The sequence below is a fragment of the Mixophyes fleayi genome, chromosome 5 (assembly GCF_038048845.1).
Source record: "Mixophyes fleayi isolate aMixFle1 chromosome 5, aMixFle1.hap1, whole genome shotgun sequence".
NCBI classification, from domain to species: domain Eukaryota; kingdom Metazoa; phylum Chordata; class Amphibia; order Anura; family Limnodynastidae; genus Mixophyes; species Mixophyes fleayi.
In genome coordinates this window covers 51,723,830-51,739,053 of record NC_134406.1, presented here as the reverse complement: position 1 = coordinate 51,739,053, position 15,224 = coordinate 51,723,830, and the positions used below count along the sequence as shown (strand labels likewise).

Sequence of the window (15,224 nt, the reverse complement as noted above, 5' to 3'; positions counted from 1 at the left end):
ACCTCTAACAGTTCATTCAATGTCCAGGCATAAAATAGACAATACAGTAATTAAACTGGAATTTTTGACTCCATTAATGTACAATGTAGTACTGTGAGTATAAATGACATTCCTGCATGTTTGATTAATGCATTTTGAATACAAAAGGAAACCCAAGAATTCTGCATGTAGTCATCTAAATACTGACACCTAGTGTTGAGAACGAGCAAAGCATCCATCTGCATATTCATTCTGTATTGTTTTGTTTTATTTATGTGGACAGATAGGCCTTTCTTATTTTATTTATATACACATTATAAAATGGAAAACCAGACCGTTCATGTATCTGGCACTACTTCAAGGGTTGATGGTTTTGTTTTTTCTAACATTTTACGCAGAGAATTTAACGTTTCTGCTTACTAATATATTTAATAAAATAAGTGTAGGATGCCCTATTGCTTCCTTGGCCAGAGTTAAACTTAATTTTAATTAAACATCCAAATGAATCAATGCTTCTTGTGGGCAAATTCTATATAAACTTGATCTATACATATAAAACATCATTGCAGGTTGGCTACTACCTGCTACTTAGTTGTCTGGTTTTATGAATGTTAAGCTGGGTACACACTACAGAATTTTCTGACCAATGTGTTATCTATAATGATTGTACCAGAAAAAAAAAATCCCGATCAGCATGCCGATTCATGTGTACACACTATGCAGGTTTTAAAAGATTTACCCTCAGATCTGCGCTCTTTATCTGTCATAACAGTCGGCTGAAAAGGTCATGTCTCTGTAAACTCTATGGAGATCCTGATCATGAGTGCATACACACTGCAGGATTGGAACCAGATGTATAGTTCTGCAGAACAATCAAATGAAACAACGATCAGTACTTTAGAAGACTGTTGCTCATGTATACACACTTATGTCCCGAACGGTCGTTTATCGCTCGATTGACCCAACAGTCGGCTGAAAAACCTGTAGTGTGTACCCAGCCTTAGTAAATAACCTTGTTTGTTAGAAAATACCTTTTGAACAATATATCTCACAGGCAGGTAACTAATTTTTTATTCACCACAAATAGTTCCACAAAACATCCTAGGACAAAATTTACACAAAAAGATGGTGGTACCCAGAACAATAAATCGACATTAAATTAAAAAAATAAAAAATAAAATTGCACTAGAAATAGGGAAACGATGACATTTTAGCATAATGTCCAAAAGATAAAAAAAAAAAAACAACAACATCCTATCTGCCTATTGGTTCTGACACTTTCTTAATACACAACAGTAGAGGAGAAATAGTCCAGACCTGGGGGTAAATGTATCAATATGCGGGTTCTTCAACACCCGCGTGTTCAGCCTCTTCCGCGATTAAATTTCAAGCGGCGCTGCATTGTAAAGGGAAGTTAACCCTTTACAATGCAGCGCCGCTTGAAATTTAATCGCGGAAGAGGCTGAACACGCGGGTGTTGAAGAACCCGCATATTGATACATTTACCCCCTGGAGTTTGTATATCATCTCACAGGCTGTGCCCACCCGAGTATGGTGTTATTTGTTTGTTTTTAGTAATATACCCTTTAAATCTAAGAGTCTGTACACCAAAAATGGACAACTTGATACACCATGTGCGGCCCCCTGGCCCTTAAAAAGGGGAGCACATTACCCTTAATCCCAGTAAGCTGGTAAAACAATACACTTAAATCAAAGAAAAGGACACCTATCTACAATAACATATCAACAGGCATTTTAATCATTTGTTACAAACTATAACGAACAAATCTGACAATCCAGCAGGAAATAACTGGGGGTCTGAGAAGGCTCCGAGTGGCACATACCACCCTAGGGCCACCTGTTGCCCATCACTGCTCTCCACAAAGGCCTTTCAATGGAACAAGAGGAGTTTAGAATAATACAGTATCAACTCCACACACAAATGCTAGTAAAAACCTTAGTGGGTATGGTGACACTGGACACAGTGAGTTCCATTTTCAGACCAGTCTACATGCCTTCTACTAGGTCAATGGGGGTAATGAAATTAACACTAGAGGGTACAGGCCCTTGCATTGAAAATGTTTGTATAATTAAAATATATGAAATTGTATCATGACAGTGCTTTATGTGCGTTTGCTATAAGTCATTTTAGAGGTGTTCTGAAAATCAATGTATCTTTATTTGTAAGGCACCACAAATTCAGTAACGCCTGACATAGTAGTACAAATATGACATACATTAAAACAGTAGACAACAAATACATGGGTACAGAGCAGAACAATAAATGCATGGATGCAATATACAGAACTAATCTCTTGACATGCAAGGAAGGCAGACGGACGCGAGACATTGGGTAGAGAACCCTGCTCATGAGAGCTTACATTCTAGAGGGAGGGGGCAGTGAGAAACAATAGGAACTAAAAGGACATTACGTTTAGCAGTCCAGGTGGAAAGCAGAGGAGGTGGATGCTAAGGCTGGGCACAATCTACAGAAAATTTCTCCCGATCTGATGTCATTAACGATTTTACCAACGACTGAAGGCCCCAATCAGCATGTCGATTCATGTGTACACGTTATACACGTTTTACCTTCAGATCAGTGCTCTCCATCTGTCATAACCATTGGCTGAAAAGATCGTGACTCTGTAAACTCTGTGGAAATCTGCCTACACTGCTGGTCACAAGTACCCACACACTTCGGAATTGGCATGACATTGTTTCATCATTTATAGAGATTTTAATCCGTTTATAAAATCAAATGAAACGATGTGCAGTGGAACGATAAAACATTATCGTGGGAGCGTACACACTAATGCAATATCAGATCCAACGGTCGTTTATCGTGTGATTGGCATGAAAAACTTGTAGTGTGTACCCAGCATAAACAGTTGAACTGGCAGGAGGGTGGATTGAAGATGGTGCAATGTGGACAGACATGGAAAGCAGTTGGCATAGTGTGAATAGAACAACATGGTAGTACAGATGAGCAGATTAGACATAGTAGGAATGTAAATGAGAGAAGGTTTGCAAGTGGTTCATTAAATCACAAATGTTGTCATCACCAATGCTAGCAGATCAATAAAGAGTGTCCAAAGAAGGTAACAAGACTCACTAGCAGTGGTATCAGGTAGAGTGTTCTCCTCCTGTTTTACTCTGGTATAACTCTGAATTCGGCTATATCACTCTTTCTATACTTCTAACCAACACACTTTTAACTAAACACACTAGCTATGCAGCCACCACAATGTAATACACGCCGCTATATTTTAATATAAAATTATATTTTCATGGTAAATGAGAAGAAACTCTTGCTTTCTTTAATAAATCGTAGAATGCTGGTGTTTGTACACCTTTATCTGCTGCACAGAGGATTCCTTTGTGATTGTGGTGGATGGGGGGGGTAATTTTCCAACAGACAGCAGATTTCCTGTCCAGTAATCCTACTGAAGAACACCAGCCTCTCCCTAGCCTGCAGTGACTGATAACGTAAAACAATAATCTGCTCTCATCTGCATGTTTAATGTTAATATAGTGTGTGTATATGTTTATTATGCATACACTAAAATAAATATATATCTATAATATAAATGCTTAGTGGCGTGTGTTAGTCTGTCTGTGTGTTGAAAAAAATAAAACCAAGCTGCAGCACCACTTGCTGGGCGGAGTTATACACTGACCTACAAAATTCTTAGTGTGTGTGGAAAAAAAAAATTCAGAAAGGGCTGAAATTTGGTATACTAAGATGTTTTTAATTTGTTAATTTAATTTGTTAATTGTTAAAAGTATTTATAAAGATTTAAAAAAAAAAATATATATATATATTTCTTGAAGGAGAAGTGACAGTTGGGAGTGGTTGATGGTTGCCAGGGGTGACAGTGGGGAGTGGTTGGTGGTTGCCGGGCGTGACAGTGGGGAGTGGTTGGTGGTTGCCGGGCGTGACAGAGCGAGAGGAGTGCGATACTCAGGACCGCTGAGAGAGATCCCTGTGTCTGGATAGACATCTGGATAGATGTGGCGATGAAAATGAAGGATGAGGTGATGGAGAAGAATGATGAGGTGGTGACATGTGGACAAAACCACGTTAAAAAAGGGCGCTTACGTCGGGAAGTAACGCTCTTCCCCTGAGGAGGCCTGGGCTAGGCCAAAATGCATGACAAGAACCTTTTTAACACCTTAAGTAGCTTGATTTGACTAGAATGCATGAGTATCATGCACGGGATATAGATATATATATATATATATATAGTCTCTTTATGCAAGGCGACTAGCAGTTTTGGTTTAGTGCCTTTTACTGTCTACTTCCTGTAGGTCACCTCTGACACCATTAATCTCCTCTTACCGATATCTCATTTTCTGTAATCAATTCACCTTCCATGTATATTATATCAATCCTCTGTCACCATAAACACCTCTTCTGATTATCAAGTTCTTCCAATCACCATTAAAGACCATTTCCTGGATATCAGGTCGCTCCAGCATTGCCAGACCCTCCTCAGCTCCCGGCCTTATAGCGGCCACACACGTGTACCCCCTGTAGTTCTGCCCTTGACCCTTTATGACCATTAAACATCCATTCTTTGTAGATCACCTGGGCTCTCCATCATCATTAAATACCCCTTCCATGTAGATCATTACCAACTTCCCTTTCCATTAAACATGGATACTCTGTATAAATCCTCCATCATTCACCATTAAACAACTCTTCTATGGATCATCTTTGGCCTCCATGGCAATTATCAAAAGCTCTCTTATAATACTTTGAAGCACCTCTTGGCTAGATCATTATCCAGCATCACATACCACCAACCACCTTCACCATTAAACACCAATTCTAATTCGCTGTGATTTGCACACTTATTTCCTGTAAACCACATTGTATACCTCCCAACTGTCCAGATTTAGGTAGACAAGTCTCAATTCTGGGAGGACTGTCCTACAGTTACTGTAGCCTGGACAACTCCAGGGAATATTGGCAGGAAGACCCCTGCATAACAGAACAGCAGTGAACGGGCAGCCATGGAGAGATGTATACAGGGCAGGTATGTTGGGGGGTGGCCTAGTTCTTCAGAAGCATTAGACATGGATGTAGAAGCCCTGCCTTTTTTTGGGAGGGTGCGTGTATCAATTTAGAAGAGTTGGATGTAAGAAATTGTATCCATTTTATAATAAATGGACCCCATAGTTTTGGGTCCATTTATCAAATTAGCATGGCGTGAGCTATCTGGGTCAAGCTCCAAAAAGTGGGGCATTTCGATATTTGATATATTTGGTCCAGACCAGAATTTATCTCCTATGCTAGGCTACTGTTAAATAGCCTTATACCCAAGCAATGCGAAAACATGTTTCCACATAATTTAAGGCTTCATAAATTGGCAGAAAATGACTTTTGCAAAGGGGCCTATCACCCACACCCTATCACTATTAAGCAGCTATTCTGTGTATTTCACTTGTTCACTAAATCACCATTTTATCCCACCCCCAAACCTATACCGCCCCACCAACCCTCTAGTGCCAATACACATTTGTCCCATCCCACTGGCTATGACCAGGATTTTTTTTAGCTCTGTTCTATTGGGGGAAGAGTGTGTGTTTTATCCATCTTGTCTGTAAGCTGTATTCCATGTAAGGCAGAGATGGAAAACCTGCAAGTCTCCTTGTGTCTGTCCTACACAGGTCTCACTGTGGCTGGGGTAGGGAGACGGGGTGGCCAGGCCCGGGTTATTGTGGCCTCTTCAAATTTCCCAATGTGGTCACTGGACCAAGAAAAAAAGGGTTATGTACCACCGATATAGAGGAACGATTTGGGGAAATCATTTAATTGTGGAACTTTAAGTTTGATTTGTGAAAGATCCACACTTATATTATTTACAGACTGGCAGTGACAGTGTTTTTGCATGCCACATAAGTAACTACAGGCTGTGACTGATTTAGCTTAATATGTTAGACTGCATACAGCAGAATAAACACATTACTAGCAAAAGGTCTTAAAGATGCTACTTCCTAGCTTCAGAATGTTCTGCATATATTTATAAGATCTCCACCGCATGCTGTAGTAACCGGAGTAGCTGGTTTCCGTAACATTTTAGTAGTGCTCAAAAATGTTTTATAAACTATTGAGAGCGTGCCAAGATATATATACAATCCACAGTGATTTATGCAGCAGTTATAAGATAATGTCGGTCACAGGACAAGTTATTGATTTCTTATGACTGAATAAATGATATTACATAACACTGGTTCTCAGAAAAACTCTTGTTATTCTCTAACAGGGATACTAAATGATCAACAAAATGTTATTAGCCCAGAAATAATCATGCTAATAAATTTCATGAAACAGCCGTATGTTTAAAGTGGAAGAATCATTGTGGTACAAACATTCCATAGAGTTCTATCTGCATTCTGCCTGCATTGTTCTATAATGTAGTGATGGGAATGATCTGGTATTCCTGTACATTATCACAGTGGTCATTTCCTGCTTTTCTACAGGTCCACTGCATATGTGCTGACTGAGGAAAAGTGAGCAGGTCAGGTCAGGATATACAGAAAGGGTTTATTTTCAAAACATGAAAGCAAATACAAAACCAAAAAAGTGAGATGCACAGTCACATTTGTAGATAACATAGGTAGAACACTACTAAGCTTTTTTCATTGACTGAGGATTTTTAATTCATTTTCCCTCTTATACTGGAAATATAACAGACAGGTGTGTTTAAGAGTGAAAAGAACTAGCAGTAAGCAACATCTGGTTCTAGGATTCGTTCATATATGGATTTATCTTTTCACTGGTATTTCAGCATCTTACTGATTGGGTGTCTATTTTGCTTTATAACATAGCCCTCCTTATTTAACATAAGTTTGTATACTTTTATAGCAGTGCTGCAATATGGGATTTGGTGTAATCTCCACCTCAACTCATCCAGTGCACAGAGCATTATATTCTTCTTTGTGTTCCTCCCCAAGGTGAGTGAGTGGTAGCTGGCCCGTGACTCCGCCTGTCATACTTGAGTTGTATTTTTTCACTCGCATATCCTCATAACAGAAATTTCACAGGCTTATTTAGGTCAATCCTACACCTCAGGCACAAGACCTACTAGAAAACAGCTCATCAGCATGTCATCTTTCATGCGCAGTATTTAAGAATTTCCATTAAAATGACAATATAATAAAACAATGTATACTGTAGAATGAGGATGTGATTTGTTATTAGAGTTCTGAATATTTACTTTGGGTAATTTTGGCCTACACAAGTTGGACATATCGTCTTTTTACATACCGGCGAGTTGCACGTCTGCTACAAATGTGACAGGAGATGCACATTACTACGGTGTGCGATGACTCGTGTTGATATGCTTTAACTAACAAAGTGTCACTTCTCAATAAACTACACAAAAGGCCATTCTTTTATTCAGAACATTCAAACCTTCTAACCCAAACTTGTATCATTTACAGAGTCTCTCACCCAGGGCCGGTGCTAGGGTCCATGGCGCCCTAGGCAGTTTGTCAAAATCGGTAATGATGATGTCACGGCTGACAGTCAGTGAGTGGAGGGGAGGAGACAGAGCAGAGAGGCGGCGGTGGAGAGCAATAGCCTCTTCCCTACTCCTCGTGGATGTATCTGAATGCTGTGCGGCGGCCGTGAAAGGTATGGTCAGCGGTCGCCGCACAGTTTTAAAGTAATTTTCATTCTGTGGCGCCCTCCAGAGCCCGACGCCCTAGGCAACTGCCTAACCTTGCCTAATGGGAGCGCCGGGCCTGCTCTCACCTCTATACATACATTTTTTGACACAGTTTTTCAGCAGTCAAGATTAGATTATACTTTATACATAGTCACTCATCCAGTGATTTTAATGCCTCTACGACACTCCCTACACAGGGAGCCAGCCGCTACATGACGGAGTAGAAGCTGCTGCTTCTCCAGGTCAGCGTTACGCAGAGTGTGTGGAGTTTGGCTATAATGTCACAGCCTAGTGTCAGTCTTCCAGTCTGAGGAGCCTCATCTCTGGATCCACTTTTCCAGCAGTCTCAATTTAGCACTCCCGAGTGCTTTTGGGGTGTCCCCCATTCTTTTGCATTAATATTTCTGGCTGTCAAAAGTCCTGTTTGTCAGCAATCTGAAAAATAATTTTTAGCACTCCAAAGTGCTTTTGGGGTGTCCCCCGGGCCCAGCTGCCCTATGCTACACTACCTACTGCACCGGCCTCCTCAGCTTACTGCATGACTGGGTAGAGAAGCACCAAGATCACCACCTGGCTTCCTACCCGCGATCAGCCTGGATACAGACCGGCTTCCTGCTGATGTTCTGCTGCCTGCAGCACCTACTGCTAATGATCTGTTTAGCGGAATTAGTGGCGCTATATAAATAAGTAAATAAATGATGATCCGTTTCGTCATCCCTCGATGGATCAGCTACAGATCTTCATTTCTAAATGCAGTGGGGGAAGTCTTAGGTGACAGAGGAGGTTTCAAGATATAGGGGAAACATAGCAGAAATGGGGGGGGGCAATGACCAGAAAAAGGAAGAGAGATGATCCACAGACAAAACACAAGCGATAATGAGGGGTGTTTGGGAGTACGCAGACACAGATTGTGTACATTAGTCACATGCAGTACATGCCTGCTAGACATGGAACATTAAACCGCCACGACATATAAACACTGGACATACCCATGACATATTTCAAATGTATTTTAAATACTCACCTATGATAAATCTTGGGGTACTCTTACAGACATGTTATTGAAAATTTACCAAAACAAAGGTGAACCTTAGCGGTATGCCATGATAAAGTGTCATGCGCTCCTATAATACGCTCCATTTTAAAGTTAAATGCCATTTGCATGCAAAAAAAACAAATAAATTTGCAATCTGAAATGTTAAACTAAGAGAACTTCTTATGAAAAATATATTTGATGTATAGTGATATTTCTTCTGAATGAAATAATGAATGATCCTACCGCTAGAAAGTCTTGCATCCAAAAGTTATTACAGAGCAAAGTATGAGTTTTTTTGCCTGGTATTTTTGGATTTTATTTTTGATGGTTGTTCTGTAGCTGTACAAGAGTATGGAACGACTTTAGCAGCTAAACTAAAGCTACCCATACAAGCAGCTATTTGTATAACAAATATGGTCACAGCTGCTCTTGGTAACTTGCAAAAGAACATCCCCTGGTTTGTTGTTTGGGTAGGAGATCCAGAGTATGTTTTGCATACTATAGGGACATCCTAACAATGGGGACCTAGGCCTCCCCTGCATGTAAAAATATTATCTGGCTGTGCACCTTACTTAAGCTGTAGTAGCCCATGAGAACTCTTAGGCTAGGCAATGGGCAGACAGACAAAGACCTATTAGGATTCCTTTTCCCATATAGCGATTTTTTATTGCACCAAAGTAAAGTCCTCCAGCATTCAAGCTCCCGCTAACTGTGCACTTTCACCATTCATTTGGGACTATTGTGTCACAGGGGTGATCACCACTTCTTCTACTGCCTTTATTGTAACACTATCAAATTCCATTCACTTATAATTTCCATACCACTACTTCTAAATTTCCACTTTGACCACTGTATGTAAGTGTAAGTTAGCTGCCAACTCAGCTAGGGGGACTCCCCTATTCACTAGATATTGCGCCCTGTGGCTCTTCCATGAATTCCGCTAGGTACAAGATTGATTCTACCTCCCACCAACCAGATTCTATTAATTTCTGAAAACTAAACACTCATACAACACTTTCCTATGGCAGATTCTCCAAAACAAATGTAGTATACTTGCCCCCCCCCCCCCCCCCCTCTGACTGCTTAATACGAGGCCTTGTAAGAAACATCCTCAATATAATACATGATTGACACTTGCATTAAGTAGACAACGCATCTCATTTCCCTAGACCCCTCTCCCCATTACCCAGTACTACCCCCAAATCATCTCCTTATCTTGAGAAAGCCCCAAGATGCAATTGTTTACTTTAGCTGCCTAACCTGTCCTGCTGTTTGGTATATAAATGTAGCCTAATATCTTGCAATGCTTCTAGATTAATGAGCAATCACGTTTTGTACCATTCTTATGAACTGGCCCTCTAAAGTAAGTTATATAGTTACCCCCTTCCCTCCCCTTTAAAATGTATCTAAAAAAAAAAGGGCTAGTATTTTAAAATCAGGAGGTGGTGTTTCATCCCTTGACAAGTTATGGAACTTATCTAATAAACAATGGTACACATTAGAGGGAATGACCAAGAGCATTATTCCTGTAAAGATGTATTTGCAGGGACAGAGTACACTTAGGAACTGCAGATAATCAGGAAATAAGGTCTCAATATATCCAGTAGGTTGAATATTGTAAAAATGACTGTTCAAAACAAGTGTTACACTCTGCAAAACAGCTGTAATGCCCTGTGCACATTAGTATGAGTTTACAGATCAATACACTAAAGTCTGAATATAAAATATTAATATATAATATTAAAACCAGAGATCATACACTTAAGGAAGGCCATGAATGTAGGCTGATAATAAGTTGAAACTGGAGATTGTTAAATATGCCCAATTATCTCTATCAATGCGTTTTGTACACAATTATTTTCATTCCTTATAGCAATGACAAGGAATGAAAGGTCGTGACTGTTCATCAAAATTGTTGTTTTGAAACAGCAGTCACGATAAATTGCTGTCTGTGTGTACAAACAAGTATACCCATCTCTTCTATGGTCACTACTGCAAAGTGGGCACCTTTGTGATAGTGACCGGAGGGGAGAGCAGGTAAGATGCAGTGTGAATCCGATGATCCCTATACTGCGATGTTCCCCCCATAGGCTTCAATGGCCAACGCCATCTTCAGATGGCGTCAGCCATCGGGCACAAGTTCCGTAAATCTTTGATATTCGGAACTTCTTAAATTATGCAAAGTAGCAATCTCCATAGAAACCAATGGGGACGGCTTTTTGTGCTCAAAAACACTGGGAACACAGAAGATGGTTATAAAAAGAGGAAATACTTAAAATTCAGTGGTCTCCCTCCCCCGCCTGAAAACTGCAGTTTTCGGGATTAGGAGCTTGGTAAATAGGCCCCATATTCATTTCTGGATATGTGCAATTAGATGAAGGTTTTACATGATCTAAAATGTCTGCGTACCTTAACGGAGGATTATAATAGAGGCATTTGGAGTGAGGCTCTTATGGCTTGAGCACTGTCCAGAGCCAATGGTAGTTCTAATCCGCCACCCCTTATCGCATATTCCGATTCCCCCCCCCCCATAGTGAGTCACGTATACAACTCCCATAATATTTATTTAGTGTTCTTTTCAAGATAAATATTTAGAATTCAAAAAAAAATACGAACATAACTGAAAACAGTACAGCAAATTACTAACATTTTTAACATTATTCAGATGCTAATGTGTAACACAAAAGTGATTTACAAGCAAACTGCTTGCATTGCATTAAGTGTTCATCAAGTTGAGGAAAACCATGTTTGTCAAAGCAGTTTAGCAGTTATTAGTTTGTATTGTTCCAAGATAGGTTATTCCTACAGAAATGACAATGAAAGACTGCAGCACCTGCAGTACAGATTTACTCATTGTACAACCTCAAACAACAGAGACAACAAAAGCCAGTACAATTTTACGAATCAGAGATCGACAGGATAATCAGCAGATAAACACTACATAAAGACAAGGACAGATTACAGTCATGCTCTGAACAGCAATCCTAATTGTCATTTGATTTATCCAGTACAGTATTTCTGGCCACATATGCTGCAGTTTTATGGACAGATTGGTGTTAGATGACCCATGTATCGCCAGCTTTCTTTTGGGAGACAAATCCAGTATAATAGCCATGGGATCCCTGTCCCACTAATAATGGGAAATCAGGACTGCCTTAGGAAAACTGTGATAAGTGGAATCTCTATATATGAGCTATGTCTCAGTGCAAGACATAGAGGGCATTTTAGAGGGGCAACCTACAATATTTATTCTGTACATTTATAGATACACTAAAATACATAGCAATCCCATGAAAACATCAAATCTGTTTTTTAACATAAATCACTGAGGCAGGTTATAAGAATGTTGATATTTATCATTTCCCTTGGTTTTTTTTTCTTTCTTTCTTCAGGCTTTTATTAATGTTTTATGATTCTTGCCTACCATGGCAACCACAGTCACATGATGCCATCACATGACATGCTACAAGTCTGTGTAGTAAAGGACCTATATCTGGCAGCCATTTTTGTTTGTCAACGAGAGAGCATTTGAAATGGAAATAATGATTTGTAGGAATATAGCAAGGAAAAAATGTTATTAGATGGATGCTTAAAATGGTACTTAACTTGCTATTTAAAGAAAAAAAAAATCTATGTGGGATTGCTGTTTTAAGTAAAGACATACACAGTTTTAAATAAAGTGTCTGTTTAAATCCGGAGATGACTAGAATTGCAAGTTTGCATCTGATGTATGTATTTAGGTACAGGTAGACAGTATTTATTTGAATGGGAGAAAATATTGTGAAAAAAATAAATAAAGTGTAACATGTTGCCCCCTGTCATAAACAAAACAAAATGCTCACTTGTAGCATTCCATCAGGGTTGAATAAATAAAATAAACCATACTCTGTGCACAAGACAATGGCTATCAGACCTGATTTACATGTGTGCTGGGAAAACCAGATTTTGTAACACCCTCACCCTTTTAAGAATAGAAGCCCAAGAGTTAGGAATAGACAGCTCTTAGTTGACTTGTGTATGTGAAAGGAAGGAATGGTATGCAGGTGGGGGAGGCAGCCCAAAGAGGAGAAAGGAGAAGGTATTTACCAACATGACAGCTTACCCAGAGTCTAGGCCAGGATGTTTAACATGAGGATTTAGCAGATGAAGTATGTGATAAAAGACCTAGGGCCTGATTCATTAAGGATCTTAACTTAAGAAACTTCTTATTTCAGTCTCCTGGACAAAACCATGTTACAATGCAAGGGGTGCAAATTAGTATTCTATTTTGCACATAAGTTTAATACTGACTGTTTTTTTCATGTAGCACACAAATATCAACTTTAAATTTCAGTGTACAAATAAGCTATCAAGTATGTGTGTGCTACATGAAAAAACAGTCAGTATTTAACTTATGTGCAAAACAGAATACTAATTTGCACCCCTTGCATTGTAACATGGTTTTGTCCAGGAGACTGAAATAAGAAGTTTCTTAAGTTAAAATCCTTAATGAATCAGGCCCCTAGTTTTGCCCACTTGGCATATATGTTATCTGGACGTTCTCATGGAAAGTTAGTAATAGAGAACGGAATTATTTATACTTTCATTATAATAAACTCAATAGCTTGCTAGGGGCTAGGTGGGATGGGGGGACATCTGCCTCCATGGCCGGTCACATAGTTGGCTACCTTGAGCTGGGTCAATGGGCTATCTCCATTTGTTTTCCTTTAAAATAGGCTGCTGAGTAGAGTCTGGCACGGGGCTATAATTTGCCAGTCAGCCCCTATTGCTCATAGTATAAAACAAACTAGAAATGTCACTGGCTATAGGACTACACAGACACAGTGGACACTTGGTCAGGCAATATACACACCTGCACTGTAGTAGTGAATCCCATGGTAACACAGACGGATGTGTAACCAGCTGCACACTGATTCCCGAGTTATTAACAGCCCATTAGCTGCACACTGGCACCACGGCAATGTGTGGTATTTACTGGAAACTGTTATCAGTCAAAGCCCCTCTCTATATTATTCTGCTATTAAGGAATGTGGAGACTATAGATGCCAGCCTCCCACCGAACAGGGAAAACATGTTTTCAATGCAAAAGCTGAACTGGATAAGAATCTCTCCTTCTACCCGCTTTTAACTAGTATATTGAGTCCAAATAGGAGCGATCATGGGTGAATTCAGCTGACCTACTTACTAGACACGGAAATCTATTTGTAAGGAAATCTCTGTTGTATCACTAGCTTGGTGGAATTAACTCCCTGGTTATCCTGTATGGCAGGAGACAGCCCTCAATGCAGGGTGCTCGGACGCCTGTCACTGCTTTGCCCCCAAAAAATCAAGTATGGGGTAATCAGAGTGTAATGAAAGCCGGGGAATACATGCACAGAACATCTGAAAAGCTGGTGTCCTTACTTGGTACAGAGCCATTTGTCTCCATTCTGGTAAAACGCCGAGTTGAGCAGTCAGCAGAAGCACAGACAGTATATGCAGAAGTTCCAGCGCAGAGCTCGTCCTGACCACAGTCCCAGGACACTAGTGTCTGTCAGGCAGAATGCAGAGTTCCTGTCACTGGTCACAGCCTCTGTCCTGGCAGAGAATGTGGATACATTTGGTCCAGCAAGAATCTTTACAGCAGAGTCATTTGTACACGCCCAGCCGAACCCATCCAGTCCGTTCACAGCTCAGCCTGCAGCTGCGGGGAGGGAGACTTGCAGAGTCCCACAGTAATATGCAGTGTGTCTGTGTTTCAACATGCAGAGTTATCCTGTCAATGTACTACACGCACATGATCACCATTTCCAGACCCCAAAGCAAGAGAAGTTTAATTGGGAAGGGTTAGGGGGTGTTTAAATAATATTTTAAAATAACTGAACTTCTCTTTCAAGTATCTCAGCACGTCGTGATTTGTGAGTTTTCCTGTCCAAACACAGGTGGAATGATTAGTGGATGTATCCATATAATTTAATCACATGTGCATTATTGTGGAAATATCTGAAACAGCTTATTAAGTGTATGTGAGAGTCACTGATGCATTGCAACACTTTAATATCGTAGGTGGGAACTACATCTCATCATGTTGGCAGCGGTGGCGTAACTACAGCCATTGCAGGGGTGCCACCACTATGGGACCCCAGTGGGAAGAGGGACGATGCCAGGTAACGCTCCCACTCTGAGGAGCGGGGCCTATTTATTAAGCCATAAACTATGCTGAAACAGCCTTTTATGCATGGTGTAAGCATTTTGGCGCTAATTATGTAACAGATGCCCAGTGCCAGAGATCTTATAGATAGACCTAAGGTCGCACCAGTCATAAAATCACTTTGCGATAGTAACCGGAGGGGAGAGCTGGAAGGCTGAGGTGAGCGATCTGAAGATCTCCCCATAGGGTAGAATGGCTAACGCCTTCTTTAGATGGCGTTAGTCAACGGGCTCAAGCTCCGAAAAGCTAGGCTTTTAAATAGCCCCAGACCGCAGTCCCCATTGAAAATTATGGTAAAATGCGAAACTTTAGCCTATTGCAGAAGATATCCATGTTACATAGG

General features: G+C 40.3%; 1 protein-coding gene across 1 annotated transcript in view; it reads right to left on the bottom strand.

The window, feature by feature from the left end:
- Positions 1 to 14,326, bottom strand: part of PLCD1 (phospholipase C delta 1) — a 71,716-nt gene extending 57,390 nt beyond the window's left edge. Inside the window, exon 1 of the mRNA XM_075212190.1 lies at positions 14,095 to 14,326. Within this exon, the coding sequence (XP_075068291.1) occupies positions 14,095 to 14,119 (25 nt within the window). The 5' untranslated portion in view covers positions 14,120 to 14,326. The remainder of the gene's footprint in view (positions 1 to 14,094) is intronic.
- Between the last annotated feature and the right edge of the window lie 898 nt (positions 14,327 to 15,224).